Here is a 21,304-nt window from a genome sequence, read left to right as displayed (position 1 = left end):
TCCAGAAAAACCAATTTTCTTGTTAGCCCAGCCACATTATAAGCCATAGAAAAGTCCTTGTGATGATGCATGCTTGTGAATGTTTTTGATTGTGGTAAAATGAAAGGCAAAGTTATTCATGTACATTGTGATAGTAGAGTGAATGAGTGATCATCTCTTATACACTTGAGTGTGAGTGAAACACTTGACTTAGTGAGGAAATATCACATGAACACATGAACATCCATGCTTAATTGATTGATCATTCATGAAAATAGCATTTGTTGGAATTTAAATGACTTTGTGAACACTAAAGCATGTGCACATCTTGATTGAACTCTTGGTCATAAGTTTGAGTGAAGTTTTACTTATCTTGAAAAAGATTTTTGAATGAGTGAATCATCATATGAATTGGTTGAAGATAGAGTTACATCTTATTTGCTTGAGGACAAGCAAAGTTTTAAGTTTGGGGTTGTGATAACAGTTGAAAAACTGTTATTTTCATGATTAAAAATGACACTAAAAGCAACCTTTACACTTAGAAACTAGCTTGAAATCATGCTTTTTTTATATTTTTGGAAATAAGAGAGCTGGACAGGTTTATGCTTGATTTCAGTGTTTTTGTGCAGGTTTTAAGGTGAATTTGGTGAAAGAAGTGAAGAAGGAGAGAGATGAAATCAGAAAAGACAATAAAAAGTGCAAAAGGAGAAGCCGAAGTCACCGCTCAGCGGCAGTTTACCGCTGAGCGGCACTCAGGAGCTTGCGGGAGGTCCGCTGAGGGGCAAAATGGCCGCTGAGGGGAGAAAACAAGTCACGCACTCACCGCTGAGCGGTAGTTTACCGCTGAGCGGCACTCTGGAAGTCACGTAAGGTCCGCTGAGGGGCAAAATGGCCGCTGAGGGGAGAAAACAAGTCACGCACTCACCGCTGAGCGGTATTTTACCGCTGAGCGGCACTTTAATGGGCTTGGACTTGACTTTTTGTAATTTACGAATGATACATAAGCTTTAGGGTTTCCTAGGGTTAGGTATCTCTGGCTGGAACGAAGCAAACACTCTCTCTTCCACCCCTTTGAAGGAGGATCTTGGATGCTGAGGCTTCCTCTTCACCTTTTTAGGGTTTATTCTTTCATTCTTTCATTGTAATTCATCTAGGTTCACCATGAATATGGTGAACTAAACTCTGTATGTTTGTTGGGGAATCAATGTAATCTTGTGAAACTCTCATATATGGAATCTGTTTTTACATCTTTTAATTAAGACTTATGCTTTCTTTCATCATTAGTTAGGGTTTTTCCTCTTTGCTTAATGCTTGCATTGTTTAACTCATTCGATGCATGATTATTGGTTTTGTCGATACGGGCACGTACGGGGAAGTCTAGATCCGGGGAATTTCTCCCAATTTTATATTGGTTGTCGTTAAGCTCCTGCACTTATGAACTGATCATTAGGAATGCTAGGAATTGTATGAACTCGTGATTAGGGAGAAGCCTTCTGGAAAGGTACATTAGAGAGTGGCATTAACAATGGTGATTTGATTGTTGAATTCCTAAAATATATGAGAGTGGATAAGATGAAATTGAACCCCAACAACATATCCATACATAAATTTCATTGAAAGTGTTTATCTTTTGCTTTTTGCCATTGATCAAAATTCATGCATACATATTTATTTTCTGTCTTGCATTTTAAACCCCAATTAATTCGTTTGTAAGTCTTAGTTAATTAAGAAATCACATAACTAAACTAGGCCGTGAGTCCTTTGGGAAGAACGATACTTGGTCTAACCAAGTTTATTACTTGAACGATTCGGTCATACTTGCCGATTGAAAACAAGTTTGTGACATCATAATTTGGTGTTCATAAATTTGTCCATCAGCACCCACAACAGCAAAATCATGAGTTGTCCAGCAACAGGTACAACCTAGGGTGGAGGAATCACCCCAATCTTAGGTGGAACAATGCGCCGCAACATCAGTAGTAGGCGCCACCTTTCCAGAATGCTGGAGCACCTAACAGATATGTGCCTCCACCTATGCAACAACACTAGAGGCAACATCAACAGCAGCAGCAAGAGATTCTTGCCCAACCATCTTCCCAACCTTCCACTTCTTCTTCTGAGCTTACCTTGGAGGAGTTGGTGAAGCAGATGACTATTCAAAACATGCAATTTCAGTAGGAGACAAAAGCTTCCATCCAGAGCTTGACTAATCAGATGGGACAGATGGCTACACAGCTGAATCAGGCACAGTCTTAGAATTCTGATAAATTGCCATCCCAGACTGTGTAGAATCCTAAGAATGTTAGTGCCATCACCCTCAGATCTGGGAAGCAAATTATTGTGCCCACCATTCCATCTCCGGTACCTGAACCTCCTAAACTTAAACCTGCTACTTCCCACATAAAAGAGGACCAGGCTGGTCCAAGCAAGACATTTGAGGCAGGTGGACCTTCTACTTCCGGTGGTTCTTCTTCTTCTACCACCACCAGCGCATCTCCTACCTTGCCCCACCAGATTCCTCTTCCATTCCCTCCAAAGGCGATGCCTAGCAAAAAGATGGAAGAGGTGGACAAAGAAATATTGGAGACCTTCAGGAAGGTAGAGGTGAACATACCTCTACTTGATGCCATAAAGCAGATTCCTAGATATGTGATGGACAAATTTGTAAGCACCAAAATATGATGTCACAAACTTGTTTCACAATCGGCAAGTATGACCGAATTGTTTCAAGTAATAAACTTGGTAAGACCAAGTATCGTTCTCCCAAAGGACTCACGGCCTAGTTTAGTTATGTGATTTGTTAATTAGCTAAGACTTAAGAACACAATAATTGAAGTTTAATATGCAAAGACGAAAATTAAATATGTATGCATGAATTGATCAATGACAAAGACAAAAGATAAACACTTTCAAGGAAATATATGAATGAATATGTTGTTGGGGGTCAATTTCATCTCATCCACTCTCATATATTTTAGGAATTCAACATTCAAATCATCATTGTTAATGCCACTCTCTAATGTACCATTCTAGATGGCTTCTCCCTAATCAAATAGTTCATACAATTCCTAGCATTGCTAATGATTAGTTCATGAGTGCAGGAGCTTAAAGGCAACCAATATAATATTGTCAGTATAATATTGGGAGAAATTCCCCGGATCTAGATTTCCCCGTACGTGTCCGTATCAACAAAACCAATAATCATGCATTAGAATGAGTTAAACAATGCAAGCATTGAGCAAAGAGGAAAAACCCTAACTAATGATGAAAGAAAGCATATGTCTTAATTCAAAGATGTACTCAACAAATCCATATATGAGAGCTTCAAGAGATTACTTTGATTCCCCAACAAACATACAAGGTTTAGTTCACCATATTCATGGTGAACCTAGATGAATAACAATGAAAGAATGAAAGAGATAGAAAAACCCGTGAAAGAGAAGAGGAGAGCTGTCACCATCTCCCAATCTACCCCAAGGGGTGGAAGAGAGAGTGTTTGCTTCGTTTCTGCCAAAGATGCTAACTATAGGACGTGCAAGCCCTTATATACTAATCTAGAGTTACAAAAGATTACAAAAGTCCAAGCCCAAAAAGTGCCGCTCAGCGGTATTTACCGCTCAGCGGTGATTGCGCGTCTTCTTTCTTCCCCTCAGTGGCCATTTTGCCCCTCAGCGGTTCCAACGTCACCTCTTGAGTGCCGCTCAGCGGTAGTTTGCCGCTGAGCGGTGCCTTCGACTTCTCCTTTTTGCACTCTTTCTTGTCTTTTCGAATGTCCTCTCTCTTATTCTTCACTTCTTTCACCAAATTCACCTCAAAACCTGCACAAGAACACTTAAATCAAGCATAAACCTGTCCAGCTCTCTTATTTCTGAAAATATAAACAAAAGACATGATTTCAAGCTAGTTTCTAAGTCTAAAGGTTGCTTTTAGTATCAACTTTAAGCATGAAAATAACAGTTTTTCAACTGTTATCACAACCCCAAACTTAGAACTTTGCTTGTCCTCAAGCAAATAAAATGTAACTCCATCTCCAACCAATTCATATGATGGTTTACTCATTCAAAATCCTCTTTTCAAGATAAGTAATAACTTCACTCAAACTTAAGACGAAGAGTTCAATCAAGATGTGCACATGCTTTAGTGTTCACAAAGTCATTTAAATTCCAACAAATGCTATTTTTCATGAATGATCAATCAATTAAGCATGGATGTTCATGTGCTTATGGAATATTTCCTCACTAGGTAAAGTGTTTCACTCAACACACAAGTGTATAAAGGTAAAGTGTTTCACTCATTCACTCCACTCTCACAATGTCACATGAATCAACTTTGCCTTTCATTTAACCACAATCAAATACATTCACAAGCATGCATCATCACAAGGACTTTTCAATGGCTTATAATGTGGCTGGGCTAACAAGAAAATTGGTTTTTCTGGATCACAAAATCCTTGAGTTAAGAGAATCATAACAACACAATCTTCTTATTCATTCCCAACTTTCTTTTGCCTTTGCTTTTGCATTTGCATTGAGCTTTGCTTCTTTTTCTTTTCTTTTCTTTGCATATTCTTACTTTTTAGCTGTTAGCTCAATGCTTTTTCCTTTTTCATGTTTCCCCAATAACCCCAAACTTGAACATTTAACAATACCACACAAGATCTTCTACTTAACTCAAGGTAAAGATTTTCAATCAAGGGTGTTCAGTGTATATTTAAGGCTAAGGGTTCAAAGGATAGAACACAACGTGTTCTCTTTTAGAAGGCTAACTTTATGAATTTGGCCAATAAAAAGGGTTTCAAAACACGGCCTTTGATCATATGATGCAAAACAAGCAATTGATTCAATCATAGAAAACCTGGGCAAAGTCATTCATGCTTTCAAAGTAATAACATTCAACAATAACAACTCTGGAGCTCAAAACCTCACATATAAGCTCATTCACATTTGACATGCACACCTGCTTAATTTCACAATCACAATCATGATATTACATTTGTTCACAAAGCTTGTGAATCACCTATATAAGCATTTTAATGTGCACATCATCTCAACATCAATTAATCATAAGCATCATTCAGCATTACTTATCACACAATCACAGTTAATAGCAAACCATCACAAGAAACCAGGTTTCAAATAGAGTACATCAAACCCTAATCTAAAAACAAAAACAAATAAGTTCAGAAAACTTAAACCACAAAAGCATAATCATATGATAGCATTCATCAGTAAATGCTATCTCAGCTCCTCATCAGTCTGAGTTGTCCTCTGTATCTTCCTCTTCTTCCTCATCATCATCATCATCAAACGCATCCTCCTCCTCAGCTTCATCTTCATCCATGTCTCGGGCTGAAGCTTCAGCTGCTTCAGCTCCTCCATGCCATGGTTCTTCTGGCCAAGCTACCACATTATGGAATTCATCCATAGTCCACCTGTGTGCTGGAGGGGTATCATACATCCCCACTATCATCTCAGCCGTGGCCACCTGCCCTCTGTGGATGGACTGCAACTGAGCACCTATAAGAGACATATACATGTCCCTCATCTGGAATGGTTCTGCCTCATGAGTATCAGCAGAAGTCCTGCTCTGTGCTGGCCTTCTCTCTCTACGAGCCTGGCGTGGTGGCACTGGCTGGGCTGCCTCCTCACCTCCACAGTACTGTCTGTAATAGGCCTCATCTATAGCTTTTCTTGGCCTCTCAAATGGTGGAACAGAAGTGTCCACCCCAGCTAGCTTGCAAAGGTGAGTGATCAAAGAAGGATGTCCCAGTGGTGCTTTGTTGTTTGAGGTGTTAGCACACACACTAATCTCATCAGCTATCACCTGCCCAATATTAACATTCAAGTTTCTGATAGCACAGTAGATGAAGAGTGCCCTGCTGAGAGTAATATCTGACACATGTGAACATGGCTGAATGTTGGCATGAGAAAATGCCATCCAATACTTTGCAAGAGGAGTCAAATCTGTCCTCCTAATATTAACCACTGAACCAGATCTATTCCTTTGGAAGTGTCCTCCAGGTATGCACAATACTCTCTCAACATCCTCAAAGTCAGCACCTTCCTCCATGCTAAGAGCAAACTGGCATTGCTCACCAGCCCACACAGTATCCAGAAAGTTATTGATGGAGTCAGGATCATACCTGATAGCATGGCCTCTAACATAGCCCAAATAATTCTCAGCTGGATAATCACCAATCTTCTTTGCATTGGTGTAGAATTCTTTCACCACAGCTATGTTGGCAGGTGATGGATAAGTGGCTAGCTTCCCCAATCATTCCCTAACACTTGCTCTCCAAATTGAGGAGCAAAGTTAGGTATCATTCCAACCTTTCTCTCCATTAAAGTCTCCTGTCCTGAACCACCCTAAAGTGCTTCTCATGTTTCCTAGAGAGGAACCTGCCATTATGGGGCTGCTCTGGTTCCTTTTCCTTTCTCTTGGTTGCCATGGTTTTCAATCTCTTTCCTGAAGAGGATGCCATTCCTGCATTCAAACATAAATCCAAAACCACAGAACATGATGTTAATCATTAGTAAACACAAAACAAAACTCCTTTTGAAGCTAAACCACCGCTGAGGGCCAGAATTTCCCCTCAGCGCCACCAGTGCCACATTCAAACACGCAACAAACCAGAAAAAGCAAATCTGGCAGAGTGCCGCTCAGCGGTAAATGCCGCTCAGCGGTGATCTGCAGATTTTTGCAAATCTCGTTTTTAAACTGTCCTAACTCCACCCAAATGCAATTTTCAGTTTTCCAGTTCATAATCAAGCAGTTTAATCGGTTCAAACATCAAATATATCATCAAATCATGCATAGAAATCAAAACCCCTAAATATTCATGCTTTGACAATCACAGTCAATTTCAAGAACCCTAGAATGAACAAAATGCATTTTACTTACTTGGGTGGAGATGCTAGATGATATGAGAATGCTTCCAAACTAGAATGCTCTCTTCCAACCCCAAACTTTGATAGCACACTAGTGAAAAAGTGAATAGAAGAGAGATTTTCTAAGAGGGAAGAGTGAAAAGATGTGGAAAACCTAGGAGAAGGTGTGTGGAAGTGTTTGTGCAGAGAAGTCTGGAAATAAACCCTAAAACGCAGCTTGGGTATAAAAATACCCTAATGGGCTCGGGTCCGCTAAGGGGAACTAAAGCCCAGTCTGCGAGAGTACCGCTCAGCGGTAAATACCGCTCAGCGGCACTTTCGTGATGTGCTCCTCTCCTTCTTTTCTTGACCTACGTGCCTTCCCTACATGTCCCTCATAGGTTCCCTGCAATTCAATGTTAAAAATGCTTATACAAACCCTAACTAAAATAAACAAACAAAAAACAATCAATCAACTGGGTTGCCTCCCAGGTAGCGCTTGTTTAACGTCACGAGCCTGACCCAAATTCCACCAACACCCATCAGTAGGTGTTTCCAACTTACCAGCACCCATCAGTAGGTGCAAAATTTTCTCACCAACACCCATCAGTAGGTGTTACAAACCTAACATCCTTCAGTAGATGCTGGATCCAACAAAATATTTACAAAACTAATGTTCACAAATTAAAAATTACAAAACCAAATCAAAAGTTTTTAAATTCACTGGGTTGCCTCCCAGCAAGCGCTCTTTTAATGTCATTAGCTTGACCCAGTAAAGCTCAAGTTCCTTCTTCTTTTTCTTCTTCTTCCTACTGAACTTCTTCAGAAATTTGATCAAACCAGGAACCTGTTGCAGTGTCTCAATCATAGGAACTTTAATCTCCAATTTCTTGAAGATTTCCATGAAGCACTTAAATTTCTTTTCCTTCCTATGATTCTTCTTTAGATGAGGATGTGATTTTTCATGTGATTTCTTCTTCTTTCCTCTCATCTTCTTTTTCTTCCTTTTTCTCTCCCTAAATTTTCTCTTTTCTCTTCTTTTATTTTTTTCTTCCTTTCTCTTTTTCTCCTCAACTTCTTTATCTTCACACAAATTTTCTTTCTCTCTTCCTCTCAACCAATTCTTTTTCTTTTTCTTCATCTTTATCTTTCTCACTCAACTCTTCTTTCTCTTTTCTCTCTACCCTTTCCTCATCTCCCTCTAATTTTTCCTCATCAAGAATCTTGTCACTTTCAGTGATAATGACTTGCCCTTCCTCCTTAAGGTTAACATCAGTATTAACATCATCATTTAATATCTGACTAATGTGACGAAGTTGCATCTCCATTCTTTTACATGATTCTTCAATGCTTTTCTGAGTAGAGTCGGAATTTTTCAAAAATCGTTGAAGGGTGTCCTCCAACCTATCCAAACTTCCTGATAGAAAGGGTTGTTGCTGCCATTGTTGTTGTGGTTGGTTCTCAAATTGTCCAGCAGCTTGCCAAAATTGGCTTTGATCCATGCTTGAGTGAGGTTCCCACCATTGGTTGAGATTACTTTGGTAGAATTGAGTGCCCCTATAGTTAAACTCTTGACCAAATTGCATTCTGCAGACATTAGGCACAAAACCCTAAAAACAATTGTTAGCACAAAAAGATATAGGAGAAGATAGAGATTCAAAAGATATAAGAAGATAAAAAATTTAGAAGATAGAATCAAATAAAAATAGAATAAAACCTAATCTAAAAAATAAAATCTAATCTAAAAGATAAAATAAAATCTAACCTAAAAAAAATCTAATCTAATCTAATCAAATAAAATAAAATCAAATAAAAACCGAAAAATAAAAAACAGAAAATAAAAACAGAAAACAAAAAAACAGAAAACAGAAAAATAAAATAAAATAAAATAAAATACAAACTGAAAAATATAAACAGAAAAATAAAATAAAATAAAAATTCGAAATTTAAAATAAAATAAAAAAAATAAGTCAAAGATAATCAATAATCACACAAATTAACCAGTTAAACCATGAATCCCCGGCAACGGCGCCAAAAAACTTGATGGACAAATTTGTAAGCACCAAAATATGATGTCACAAACTTGTTTCACAATCGGCAAGTATGACCGAATCGTTTCAAGTAATAAACTTGGTAAGACCAAGTATCGTTCTCCTAAAGGACTCACGGCCTAGTTTAGTTATGTGATTTGTTAATTAGCTAAGACTTAAGAACACAATAATTGAAGTTTAATATGCAAAGACGAAAATTAAATATGTATGCATGAATTGATCAATGACAAAGACAAATAAACACTTTCAAGGAAATATATGAATGAATATGTTGTTGGGGGTCAATTTCATCTCATCCACTCTCATATATTTTAGGAATTCAACATTCAAATCATCATTGTTAATGCCACTCTCTAATGTACCATTCTAGATGGCTTCTCCCTAATCAAATAGTTCATACAATTCCTAGCATTGCTAATGATTAGTTCATGAGTGCAGGAGCTTAAAGGCAACCAATATAATATTGTCAGTATAATATTGGGAAATTCCCCGGATCTAGATTTCCCCGTATGTGTCCGTATCAACAAAACAATAATCATGCATTAGAATGAGTTAAACAATGCAAGCATTGAGCAAAGAGGAAAAACCCTAACTAATGATGAAAGAAAGCATATGTCTTAATTCAAAGATGTACTCAACAAATCCATATATGAGAGCTTCAAGAGATTACTTTGATTCCCCAAACAAACATACAAGGTTTAGTTCACCATATTCATGGTGAACCTAGATGAATAACAATGAAAGAATGAAAGAGATAGAAAAACCCGTGAAAGAGAAGAGGAGAGCTGTCACCATCTCCCAATCTACCCAAGGGGTGGAAGAGAGAGTGTTTGCTTCGTTTCTGCCAAAGATGCTAACTATAGGACGTGCAAGCCCTTATATACTAATCTAGAGTTACAAAAGATTACAAAAGTCCAAGCCCAAAAAGTGCCGCTCAGCGGTATTACCGCTCAGCGGTGATTGCGCGTCTTCTTTCTTCCCTCAGCGGCCATTTTGCCCTCAGCGGTTCCAACGTCACCTCTTGAGTGCCGCTCAGCGTAGTTTGCCGCTGAGCGGTGCCTTCGACTTCTCCTTTTTGCACTCTTTCTTGTCTTTTCGAATGTCCTCTCTCTTATTCTTCACTTCTTTCACCAAATTCACCTCAAAACCTGCACAAGAACACTTAAATCAAGCATAAACCTGTCCAGCTCTCTTATTTCTGAAAATATAAACAAAAGACATGATTTCAAGCTAGTTTCTAAGTCTAAAGGTTGCTTTTAGTATCAACTTTAAGCATGAAAATAACAGTTTTTCAACTGTTATCAATATGCAAAATTCCTTAAGGACCTGTGCATTCATAAGAGGAAAATGAAAGGAGATGAAAGAATCACATGGACAGGAATGTATCCGCGCTCATTGGTAAGTCGGTTCCGCACGTTCCTGAAAAGTGCAAGGACCCAGGTACGTTTTGCATTCCTTGTATGATTGAAAATAGTAAATTTGAAAATGCCATGCTTGATTTGGGTGCTTCCATAAATGTCATGCCTCTTTCAATTTTTAAATCTCTGTCTCTTGGCCTTTACAACTACGGTGTGTCATTCAGTTGGCAAACAGGAGTGTTACCCACCCAACAGGTTACATAGAGGATGTCTTGGTTAGGGTTGGTGAGCTGATTTTTCCTGCCGACTTCTATGTTTTGGAAATGGAGGAGGGATTCTCTCATGGATCCGCTCCCATAATCTTAGGCAGACCCTTTGTGAAAACTGCCCGAACCAAGATTGATGTGTATGCTGGAACTTTATCCATGGAATTTGTTGATATTATGGTTCACTTTAATATTCTTGATGCAATGAAGTTCCCAACTGAGGACCATTCTGTTTTTAAGATTGACATGTTGGATGACATTATTGATAAATATGTTGTTGATGAGTTTGATTCTTTGCATGAAAAAGAGCATTCTTTTCTATCTTCTCTACATACATGCATTGAATCTGAATGTGAGAATGATGTTGATGAAGTTCTTGATATTGATGATGTTGATGATGTTATTGTCATGGATATGGATTTGGAGCCTAATGAGATAGGTGTTCCGCCTTTACCTGTGAATTCTTTGGAGTCAGAATGCACTAACCACTTTATAGGAAGTACAAATGAATCTGACTTGCAGGCACCTACTCTAGAGTTGAAACAACTTCCAGATAACCTCAAGTACGTGTACTTGGAGGATGATGAGAAGAAACCGGTGATCATTTCTACCTCCCTTGATTCTATTCAAGAGGAGAAGTTGCTTGGTGTGCTGAGGAAGCACAAGAAGGCCATTGGTTGGAGTTTGGCTTACATACCTGGTATTAGCCCATCCACATGCATGCATAGAACTCTTTTGGAAGATGGGGCAAAGCCAGTGAGACAGCCACAAAGAAGGCAAAACCCCGTGATCATGGACGTCATCAAGAAGGAGGTGACCGAGCTTTTGCAAGCTGGGATCATCTACCCTATTTCAGACAGTCACTGGGTGAGCCCCATCCATGTTGTGCCCAAGAAAACTGGCCTCACTGTGGTGAATAATGAGAGGGATGAGCTTATCCCAGCTAGAGTGCAGAACAGCTGGAGAGTCTGCATTGACTATAGGAGGCTCAACCAAGCAACCAGGAAAGATCATTTCCTCCTGCCATTCATTGATCAGATGCTGGAGCGCCTGACAGGTAAGACTCATTATTGTTTTCTTGATGGTTTTTCTGGTTACTTTCAAATAAATATTGCGCCTGAGGATCAAGAGAAAACCACATTCACCTGCCCCTTTGGCACTTTTGCCTATAGGAGGATGCCCTTTGGTCTATGCAACGCCCCTGGTACTTTCCAACGGTGCATGCTTAACATTTTTAGTGACTTTCTTGAGAGTTGCATAGAGGTGTTTATGGGTGATTTTACTGTGTATGGATCCTCTTTTGATGCATGTTTAGACAGTTTGGAAAAAGTTTTTGAAAAGATGCATAGAAACAAACCTTGTTCTCAATTTTGAGAAATGTCACTTCATGGTTGAACAAGGTTTGGTTCTAGGGAATATCATTTTTGAAAAGGGAATAAAGGTAGACCCTGCTAAGATATCTGTGATTTCACAGTTGCCTTACCCCTCTTGCGTGCGAGAGATGCGATCTTTCCTTGGACATGCAGGTTTCTACAAGCGCTTCATCAAGGATTTCAACAAGAAGGCGCTCCCCTTGTCCAGACTGCTGCAGAAGGATATTGACTTTGCTTTTGATGGCAGATGCAAGCAGGCATTTGATTGCCTGAAGGAAGCTTTGACCACTACCCCTATCATTCAGGCACCGGATTGGACAGCCCCATTTGAGCTCATGTGTGATGCGTCTAATTATGCATTGGGGCTGTCTTGACACAGAAAATTGACAAGCTGTCGAGAGTGATCTACTATGCTTCACGCACTTTGGATGTTGCCCAAGCAAATTATACCACCACTGAAAAGGAGTTGCTGGCAATTGTTTTTGCCCTTGATAAGTTTAGGTCATATTTGCTTGGATCACCTGTTATTGTGTATACTAACCATGCAGCTCTAAAGTTTCTATTGAAAAAGGCTAAGTCAAAGCCTAGATTGATCAGGTGGATTCTACTGCTCCAAGAGTTTGACTTGTAGATTAAAAGACCGGAGTGGAGCACATAATTTGGTTGCAGACCACCTCAGCCGAATTGAGAAAGCTGGGAATGAAGCTGATGTGTTGCCCAACCAGGATGACTTTCCTGATCAATCTTTTTTGATGATTTCTTATTCTCACCCCACTCCTTGGTTTGCACACATTGTAAATTATTTGGTTGCTTCTATTTTTCCTCCCTCAGCATCACGTGCTCAGATTGCTAAAATTAAGAGTGATGCTAAGTATTATGTTTAGGATGACCCATATTTGTGGAAGTTGTGCAGTGACCAGGTTACTAGGAGATGCATTCCGGACCATGAGATTGACTCGGTCCTGCAGTTTTGTCATGCCTCCTCACCTAGTGGTCATCTGGGAATATAGAGAACAGCTCGCAGGGTGCTTGACTGTGGTTTCTATTGGCCTTCCATCTTCAAAGATGCGGAGAGGATTTGCAGCACTTGTGAGCCTTGTCAGAGAGCAGGAGGATCAATTTCACAGAGACAAGAGATGCCTCAACAGCCTATTGATGGACAAATTTATGATCACCAAAATATGATGTCACAAACTTGTTTTTCAATCGACAAGTATGACCGAATCGTTCAAGTAATAAACTTGGTAAGACCAAGTATCGTTCTTCCCAAAGGACTCACGGCCTAGTTTAGTTGTGTGGTTTGTTGATTAGCTAAGACTTAGAGACGAAATATTTGGATTTTATATGCAGAAAACGAAAATTAAAAATGTATGCATGAGTGTGATCAATGGCTAAAGCAAAATACAAACACTTTCAATGGAATATATGGGTGAGTATGTTGTTGGGGGTCAATTTCATCTTATCCACTCTCATATATTTTAGGAATGCAACATTCAAATCATCATTGTTAATGCCACTCTCTAAAGTACCTTTCAAGAAGGCTTCTCTCTAATCACGAGTTCATACAATTCCTAGCATTCGTAATGATTAGTTCATAAGTGCAGGAGCTTAACGACAACCAATATAATATTGGGAGAAATTCCCCGGATCTAGACTTCCCCGTACGTTCCCGTATCGACAAAACCAATAATCATGCATTAAACAATGAGCGGTACTAGCGGTTGATCCATTTTGCCCCCCAGCTGCTGTTTTGCCCCTCAGCGGTGATTTCGGCACCTGAAAACTGCCGCTCAGCGCCAAATTTCCGCTTAGCGCCACTCGGTCAGACTTTTTCTGCATTATGGTTGGTTTTTCAGCATTCTGGTTGACTGGTTGACTTTTCTGGTTGACTGGTTGACTTTTCTGGTTTCTGGTTGACTTTTCAGCACTCCAATCATTCGGTATTTCAATTCTTCTTTCAAATCATTCAATTAGCCTACAAAATGAAGGGAATCTTGCACAAAACCATTAAATTCACTTTCAACTCTCTTATTCTCAAAACTAAAGCAAAAATATGAGTTCAAGCTAGTTTCTAAGTCTTAAAGGTTGCTTTTGGTATCAAATTTAAGCATAAAAATAACGGTTTTTCAACCGTTATCACAACCCCAAACTTAAAACTTTGCTTATCCTCAAGCAAACAAGATGTAACTCAATCTTCCATCAATCCATATAATGGTTGACCACATTCAAAAATCCTTCTTTCAAGATAAGTAAGTGCTCAATTCAGCTCATTTCAAAGATTTCAATCAAGACATGCACATGCTTTAATGTTCACACAATCACATACTATCCAACAAATGCTACCTTTCATGAATGATCAATCAACTAAGCAAAGATGTTCTTATATTTTCATGGAATCTTTCCTCACTAGATAAAGTGTTTCACTCAAACACACAAGTGTATAGGTATTCACTCATTCACTCTACTATCACAATGTCACATGAATCAACTTTGCCTTTCATTTAACCATAATCAAAAACACTTACAAGCAAGCATCATCACAAGGACTTTTCTATGGCTTATAATGTGGCTGGGCTAACAAGAAAATTGGTTTTTCTAGATCACAAAACCCTTGAGTTAAGAGAATCATATAAACACAACCATTCTTACTTATTCCCAACTTTCTTTTGCATTGAGCTTTGTTTTTTCTTTTCTTTTCTTTCTCTTTTTCTTTTTCTTTTCACATACTTAATTATTAGCCCTTAGCTCAATGCTTTCAATTTCCCTTTCTATTTTCCAACAACCCCAAACTTGAACATTTATCAATACCACATAAGATTTTCTACTTAACTCAAGGTAAAGCTTTTCAACAAGGTTTTTCAATTTATGTTCAAGGCTAAGGGTTCAAAGGATAGAACACATAGTGTTCTCTTTTAGTGGGCTCAATTTATGAATTTAGCTAATAGAAGGGTTATCAACAAATGGCCTTGATCATATGATGCAAACAAGCAAGTAATTCAATCATAGAAAACCTGGGCAAAGTCATTCATGCTTTCACAGTAATAGTATTCAACAATAACAACTCTGGAGCTCAAAACCTCACATATAAGCTCATTCACATTCCACATATAACATCCTGCTTAGAATCATAATCACAATCATAACATCTTGCATTTGTTCACAATGCTTGTGAACCACCTGTATAAGCATATAATGTGCACATTCTCAACATCAATCAATATCAAAGCATCATCAGGCATTACTTATCAAACAATAATCATAAGCAAACCATCATAACAGACAAAGTTTCCAATTGAGTACATCAAATCCTATTCTAAAAACAAAGTGATTGATAAAACAAATCCTACTCTAGTGCTTTGAAAAACTCAGACCCATCAATGATGCTCTCTCCCAACCCCAAACTTAGATGGAAAACTAGTGAGAAAGTGAGTGGAAGGGACATTTTCTAAAGAGGAATGAAAGGAAAAATGTAGAGAACTTTTGGAAAAATGTTTAGGAGTGTGTGTGCAGAGAAGAATCTAAAAATAGAGGCCAAAGCGTGACTTAGGGTATAAAATACCCTAATGGGCTCAGGTTCCGCTAAGGGGCAACCTAAGCCCCTTTTTCGATACCACTGCTCAGCGGCACTTTCGTGTTGTGCTTTTCTTCTTCCTAGCTTACCCTAGGTGCCTTCTACTCATGCCCCTCACTTGCTCCCTGCAATTAATTTCTCAAATCACTCAAACATTCAAACCCTATCATGCAACTAAAGCAGAATCAAAACAAACAATACAGATAAAATCAATCAACTGGGTTGCCTCCCAGGTAGCGCTTGTTTAACGTCACGAGCCTGACCCAAAATCCTCCAGCACCCTTCAGTAGATGCAAATCTTTCTTACCAACACCCATCAGTAGGTGTATACAAACATAGTATCCTTCAGTAGATACTCTTCCGCCTAACATCCATCAGTAGATGTAAACCCTGTAACAAACTTATAACAAAAACAAAAATACCCAAAAGTTCAAAATTACATCACCAAACCAAAAATTAAAAGTTCTTAAATCACTGGGTTGCCTCCCAGCAAGCGCTCTTTTAACGTCACTAGCTTGACCCAATAAAGCTCATGTTCCATCTTCTTTTTCTTCTTTCTACTGAACTTCTTCAGAAATTTGATCAAACCAGGAACCTGTTGTAGTGTCTCAATCATAGGAACTTTAATCTCCAATTTCTTGAAGATTTCCATGAACCACTTAAATTTCTTTTCCTTCCTATGATACTTCTTTGGATGAGGAAGAGGTTTTTCATATGATTCTTTCTTTTTTTCTCTCGTCCTCTTTTTCTTTTCTCTCACTTTCTTTTTTTCTTTTCTTTTTCTACTCACTTTCTCAATCTTCACACAAATTTTCTCTTCTTTCTCTTCTCTCTCTTTTCTCTCTTTTCTCTCTTTTCTCTCTTCTCTCTCTTCTTTTTCCAACTCAACTTTTTCAACATTTACACTCACTAGCATTTCACACTCTTCCCCGGGGTTAACCTCAGTATTAGCCCCATAATTCTTGTCAGGCCTTTCTTCCAACTGCTTAGTAATCTGACCCATTTGAATCTCCAAGTTCTTGATAGCAGCTTCAGTGCTCTTTTGAGAAGATTCAGTTTTTGTATGAATTGCTGAAGAGTTTCTTCCAACCTTGCTGATCTTTCATTAAGTGTAGACATTTGTTGCCATAAGGTTGGTTGTTGCTGTTGTTGCTTGTGAAATGGCCCTGATTGTCCAGCTTGCCTACTTTGTCCTTGACCAATACTTGGGTGTGGTTTCCACCCTTGATTGAAGTTCCCCTGACAGTATGGAAATTGATTAGCCATGAAGTTAACATCCTCTAAAGCTTCCACTAGAAAGGCGCATTGACCATTTATATGGTCACCACCACATAATTCACACATCTGTGGTTGAACCTGTGCAACAGTCTTTAACTCTTTTGGCAGTTGTGCAAGTATCTTTGTGAGATTCTCCAATTGTTGAGTTAGTATCTTGTTCTGTGCAAGCAAGGCATCATTGGTTTGTAACTGTAGAACTCCTTTCTGTTGCATAGGAGCTCCTCTTTCACTGTTGAGCTCATTATCACTAGTAGCCATATTTTCAATAATTTCTGTTGCTTCCTTTGGAGTTTTCCATTTAATGTTTCCTCCTGCTGAGGCATCAAGCATCATCTTGGTTTGTGAACCAAGACCTCCAAGGAAGGTAAGGACTACTTCCACTTCATCAAATCCATGCGTGGGTGTTTTTCGTAGCAAGCTTTTGTATCTATCCCATGCATGACCCAGTGATTCTTCCATGCCCTGCCTGAATGAAGAAATATCTTGCTTTCCTTTGTTGACCTTGAAGAATTGAGTGCCCATATAGTTAAATTCTTGTCCGAATTGCATCCTGCAAGCATTAGGCACAAAACTCTAGAAAATATTTGTTAGCACAAAAAGATAGAGAAGATACAAAGAATAAATGATAAGAAGATAAAAGATAGCAAGATAGAAGATAAAAACATAAAATAGAAAAATGAAAACAGAAAACAGAAAAAAAAAAAATAAAAACAGAAAACGAAAAAATTAAAAAGAAAACGAAAAAATATAACGAAACAAAAAAAAAATGAAAATAAAAACAAAAAAAAACAGAAAATAAAAAAATAGAAAAATAAAAAAAAATAATAACCAAAAAATAAAAACAGAAAATAAAATAAAATAAAATCAAATCAAATCAAATAAAATCAAATCAAATAAAATGAAATCAAATAAAAATAAAATAAAATAAAAACAGAAAACAGAATAAAAAAAAACAGAAAAACAAAACAAAAAACAGAAAAATAAAATAAAATAAAAAATTCGAAATTTAAAAATAAAATAAAAAAATAAGTCAAAGATAATCAATAATCACACAAATTAACCAGTTAAACCACGAGTCCCCGGCAACGGCGCCAAAAACTTGATGGACAAATTTATGATCACCAAAATATGATGTCACAAACTTGTTTTTCAATCGGCAAGTATGACCGAATCGTTCAAGTAATAAACTTGGTAAGACCGAGTATCGTTCTTCCCAAAGGACTCACGGCCTAGTTTAGTTGTGTGGTTTGTTGATTAGCTAAGACTTAGAGACGAAATATTTGGATTTTATATGCAGAAAACGAAAATTAAATATGTATGCATGAGTGTGATCAATGGCTAAAGCAAAATACAAACACTTTCAATGGAATATATGGGTGAGTATGTTGTTGGGGGTCAATTTCATCTTATCCACTCTCATATATTTTAGGAATGCAACATTCAAATCATCATTGTTAATGCCACTCTCTAAAGTACCTTTCAAGAAGGCTTCTCTCTAATCACGAGTTCATACAATTCCTAGCATTCGTAATGATTAGTTCATAAGTGCAGGAGCTTAACGACAACCAATATAATATTGGGAGAAATTCCCCGGATCTAGACTTCCCCGTACGCGCCCGTATCGACAAAACCAATAATCATGCATCGAATGAGTTAAACAACGCAAGCATTGAGCAAAGAGGAAAAACCCTAACTAATGATGAAAGAAAGCATAAATCTTAATTAAAAGATGTAAAAACAAATTCCATATATGAGAGCTTGAAAAGATTACATTGATTCCCCAACAAACATACAAGGTTTAGTTCACCATATTCATGGTGAACCTAGATGAATAATAATGAAAGAATGAAAGAGATAGAAAAACCCGAGAAAGAGAAGAGGAGAGCCGTCACCATCTCCCAATCTACCCCCAAGGGGTGAAAAGTGTGTTTCTACTTCCTCCCAGCCAAAGATACAAAGCCTAGGACGTCCTAAAGCTTATATACTATTCCAAAAATACAGAAAAATCAGGCCCAAGCCCATAAAAGTGCCAAAAAACCAGTCCAAGCCCATTTAGAATGGCGCTCAGCGGTATTTTACCGCTGAGCGGTACTAGCGGTTGATCCATTTTGCCCCCCAGCTGCTGTTTTGCCCCTCAGTGGTGATTTCGGCACCTGAAAACTGCCGCTCAGCGCCAAATTTCCGCTCAGCACCACTCGGTCAGACTTTTTCTGCATTCTGGTTGGTTTTTCAGCATTCTGGTTGACTGGTTGACTTTTCTGGTTGACTGGTTGACTTTTCTGGTTTGTGGTTGACTTTTCAGCACTCCAATCATTCGGTATTTCAATTCTTCTTTCAAATCATTCAATTAGCCTACAAAATGAAGGGAATCTTGCACAAAACCATTAAATTCACTTTCAACTCTCTTATTCTCAAAACTAAAGCAAAAATATGAGTTCAAGCTAGTTTCTAAGTCTTAAAGGTTGCTTTTGGTATCAAATTTAAGCATAAAAATAACGGTTTTTCAACCGTTATCACCTATGCTGTTCTGTGAGGTGTTTGATGTCTGGAGTATAGATTTCATGGGTCCTTTTCCTGTTTCTTTTGGTTTCTCTTATATCCTCCTTGCTGTGGATTATGTTTCAAAATGGGTGGAAGCTAGAGCCACTGATGGACAAATTTATGATCACCAAAATATGATGTCACAAACTTGTTTAACAATCGGCAAGTATGACCGAATCGTTTCAAGTAATAAATTCGGTAAGACCAAGTATCGTTCTTCCCAAAGGACTCACGGCCTAGTTTAGTTGTGTGGTTTGTTGATTAGCTAAGACTTAAAGACGAAATATTTGGATTTTTATATGCAAAAGACGAAAATTAAATATGTATGCATGAAGTTTTTGATCAATGGCAAAAGCAAAAGATAAACACTTTCAATGAAATATATGTATGAATATGTTGTTGGGGGTCAATTTCATCTTATCCACTCTCATATATTTTAGGAATTCAACATTCAAATCATCATTGTTAATGCCACTCTCTAAAGTACCTTTCAAGAAGACTTCTCCCTAATTACGAGTTCATACAATTCCTAGCATTCCTAATAATTAGTTCATAAGTGCAGGAGCTTAACGACAACCAATATAATATTGGGAGAGATTCCCCGGATCTAGACTTCTCCGTACGTGCCCGTATCGACAAAATCAATAATCATGCATCGAATGAGTTAAACAACGCAAGCATTAAGCAAAGAGGAAAAACCCTAACTAATGATGAAAGAAAGCATAAATCTAAATATAAGATGTAAAAACAAATTCCATATATGAGAGCTTCAAAAGATTACATTGATTCCCCAACAAACATACAAGGTTTAGTTCACCATATTCGTGGTGAACCTAGATGAATAACAATGAAAAAATGAAAGATAAAACCCTAGAAAGGTGAAGAGGAAGCCTGAGCATCCAAGATCCTCCTTCAAAGGGGTGGAAGAGAGAGTGTTTGCCTCGTTTCTGCCAAGGATACCTAACCCTAGGAAACCCTAAAGCTTATATATTATTCGTACATTACAGAAAATTAGGTCCAAGCCCATAAAAGTGCCGCTCAGCGGTAAAGTACCGCTCAGCGGTAAGTGCGCGTTTCGTTTCTTCCCCTCAGCGGCCATTTTGCCCCTCAGCGGATCTCTCGTAAGCTCCTGAGTGCTGCTCAGCGGTAAACTGCCGCTGAGCGGTGACTTCGGCTTCTCCTTTTGCACTTTTGATGTCTTTTCTGATTTCATCTCTCGCCTTCTTCACTTCTTTCACCAAATTCACCTTAAAACCTGCACAAAAACACTGAAATCAAGCATAAACCTGTCCAACTCTCTTATTTCTGAAAATATGGATAAAAGCATGATTTCAAGCTAGTTTCTAAGTGTAAAGGTTGCTTTTTGTGTCAATTTTAAGCATGAAAATAACAATTTTTCAACTGTTATCAGCCACCAGGACTAATGATGCTCGGGTTGTTGTAGATTTTGTTAGATCTCACCTCTTTTGCAGGTTTGGAGTGCCTAAAGCAATTGTTAGTGATCAGGGAACCCATTTTTGCAACAGATCCATGCAAGCTTTGCTCAAGAAATATGGGGTGACGCACAGAGTTTCTACACCTTACCACCCCCAAACAAATGGGCAGGCTGAGATCTCCAACCGGGAGATTAAGAGGATTTTGGAGAAGATTGTCCAGCCCAACAGGAAAGATTGGAGTAATAGGTTGGACGATGCTCTTTGAGCCCACAGGACTGCCTACAAAGCACCCATTGGGATGTCTCCCTATCGGGTTGTCTTCGGAAAGGCATATCACCTACCGGTTGAGATTGAGCATCGGACATATTGGGCTGTGAAGACTTGCAACTTCTCCATGGACCAAGCTGGAGAGGAAAGAAAGTTGCAATTAAATGAATTGGATGAGATCCGATTGGAGGCCTATGAGAACTCGAAGTTCTACAAGGAAAGGACAAAGAAGTTCCATGACAGTTCTATTGTTAGAAAGGACTTCGAGGTTGGCCAATAGGTTTTGTTGTATAACTCTAGACTCGGCCTCATGGGTGG

At 38.4% G+C, this 21,304-nt stretch overlaps 1 protein-coding gene across 1 annotated transcript in view; it reads left to right on the top strand.

Moving 5' to 3' along the window:
• The first annotated feature begins 2,202 nt into the window (after window positions 1-2,202).
• Window positions 2,203-21,304, top strand: part of LOC148200630 (uncharacterized) — a 98,980-nt gene continuing 79,878 nt past the window's right edge. Inside the window, exons 1-2 of the mRNA XM_088113009.1 lie at window positions 2,203-2,223; window positions 2,269-2,643. Coding sequence (XP_087969135.1) covers window positions 2,203-2,223; window positions 2,269-2,643 — 396 coding nt within the window. The remainder of the gene's footprint in view (window positions 2,224-2,268; window positions 2,644-21,304) is intronic.

The sequence above is a fragment of the Vigna umbellata genome, chromosome 4, assembly GCF_029865625.1.
Source record: "Vigna umbellata cultivar VRB3 chromosome 4, Vumbellata_1.0, whole genome shotgun sequence".
Classification (NCBI taxonomy): Eukaryota; Viridiplantae; Streptophyta; class Magnoliopsida; order Fabales; family Fabaceae; genus Vigna; species Vigna umbellata.
This window is presented reverse-complemented; position numbering and strand designations above follow the sequence as displayed.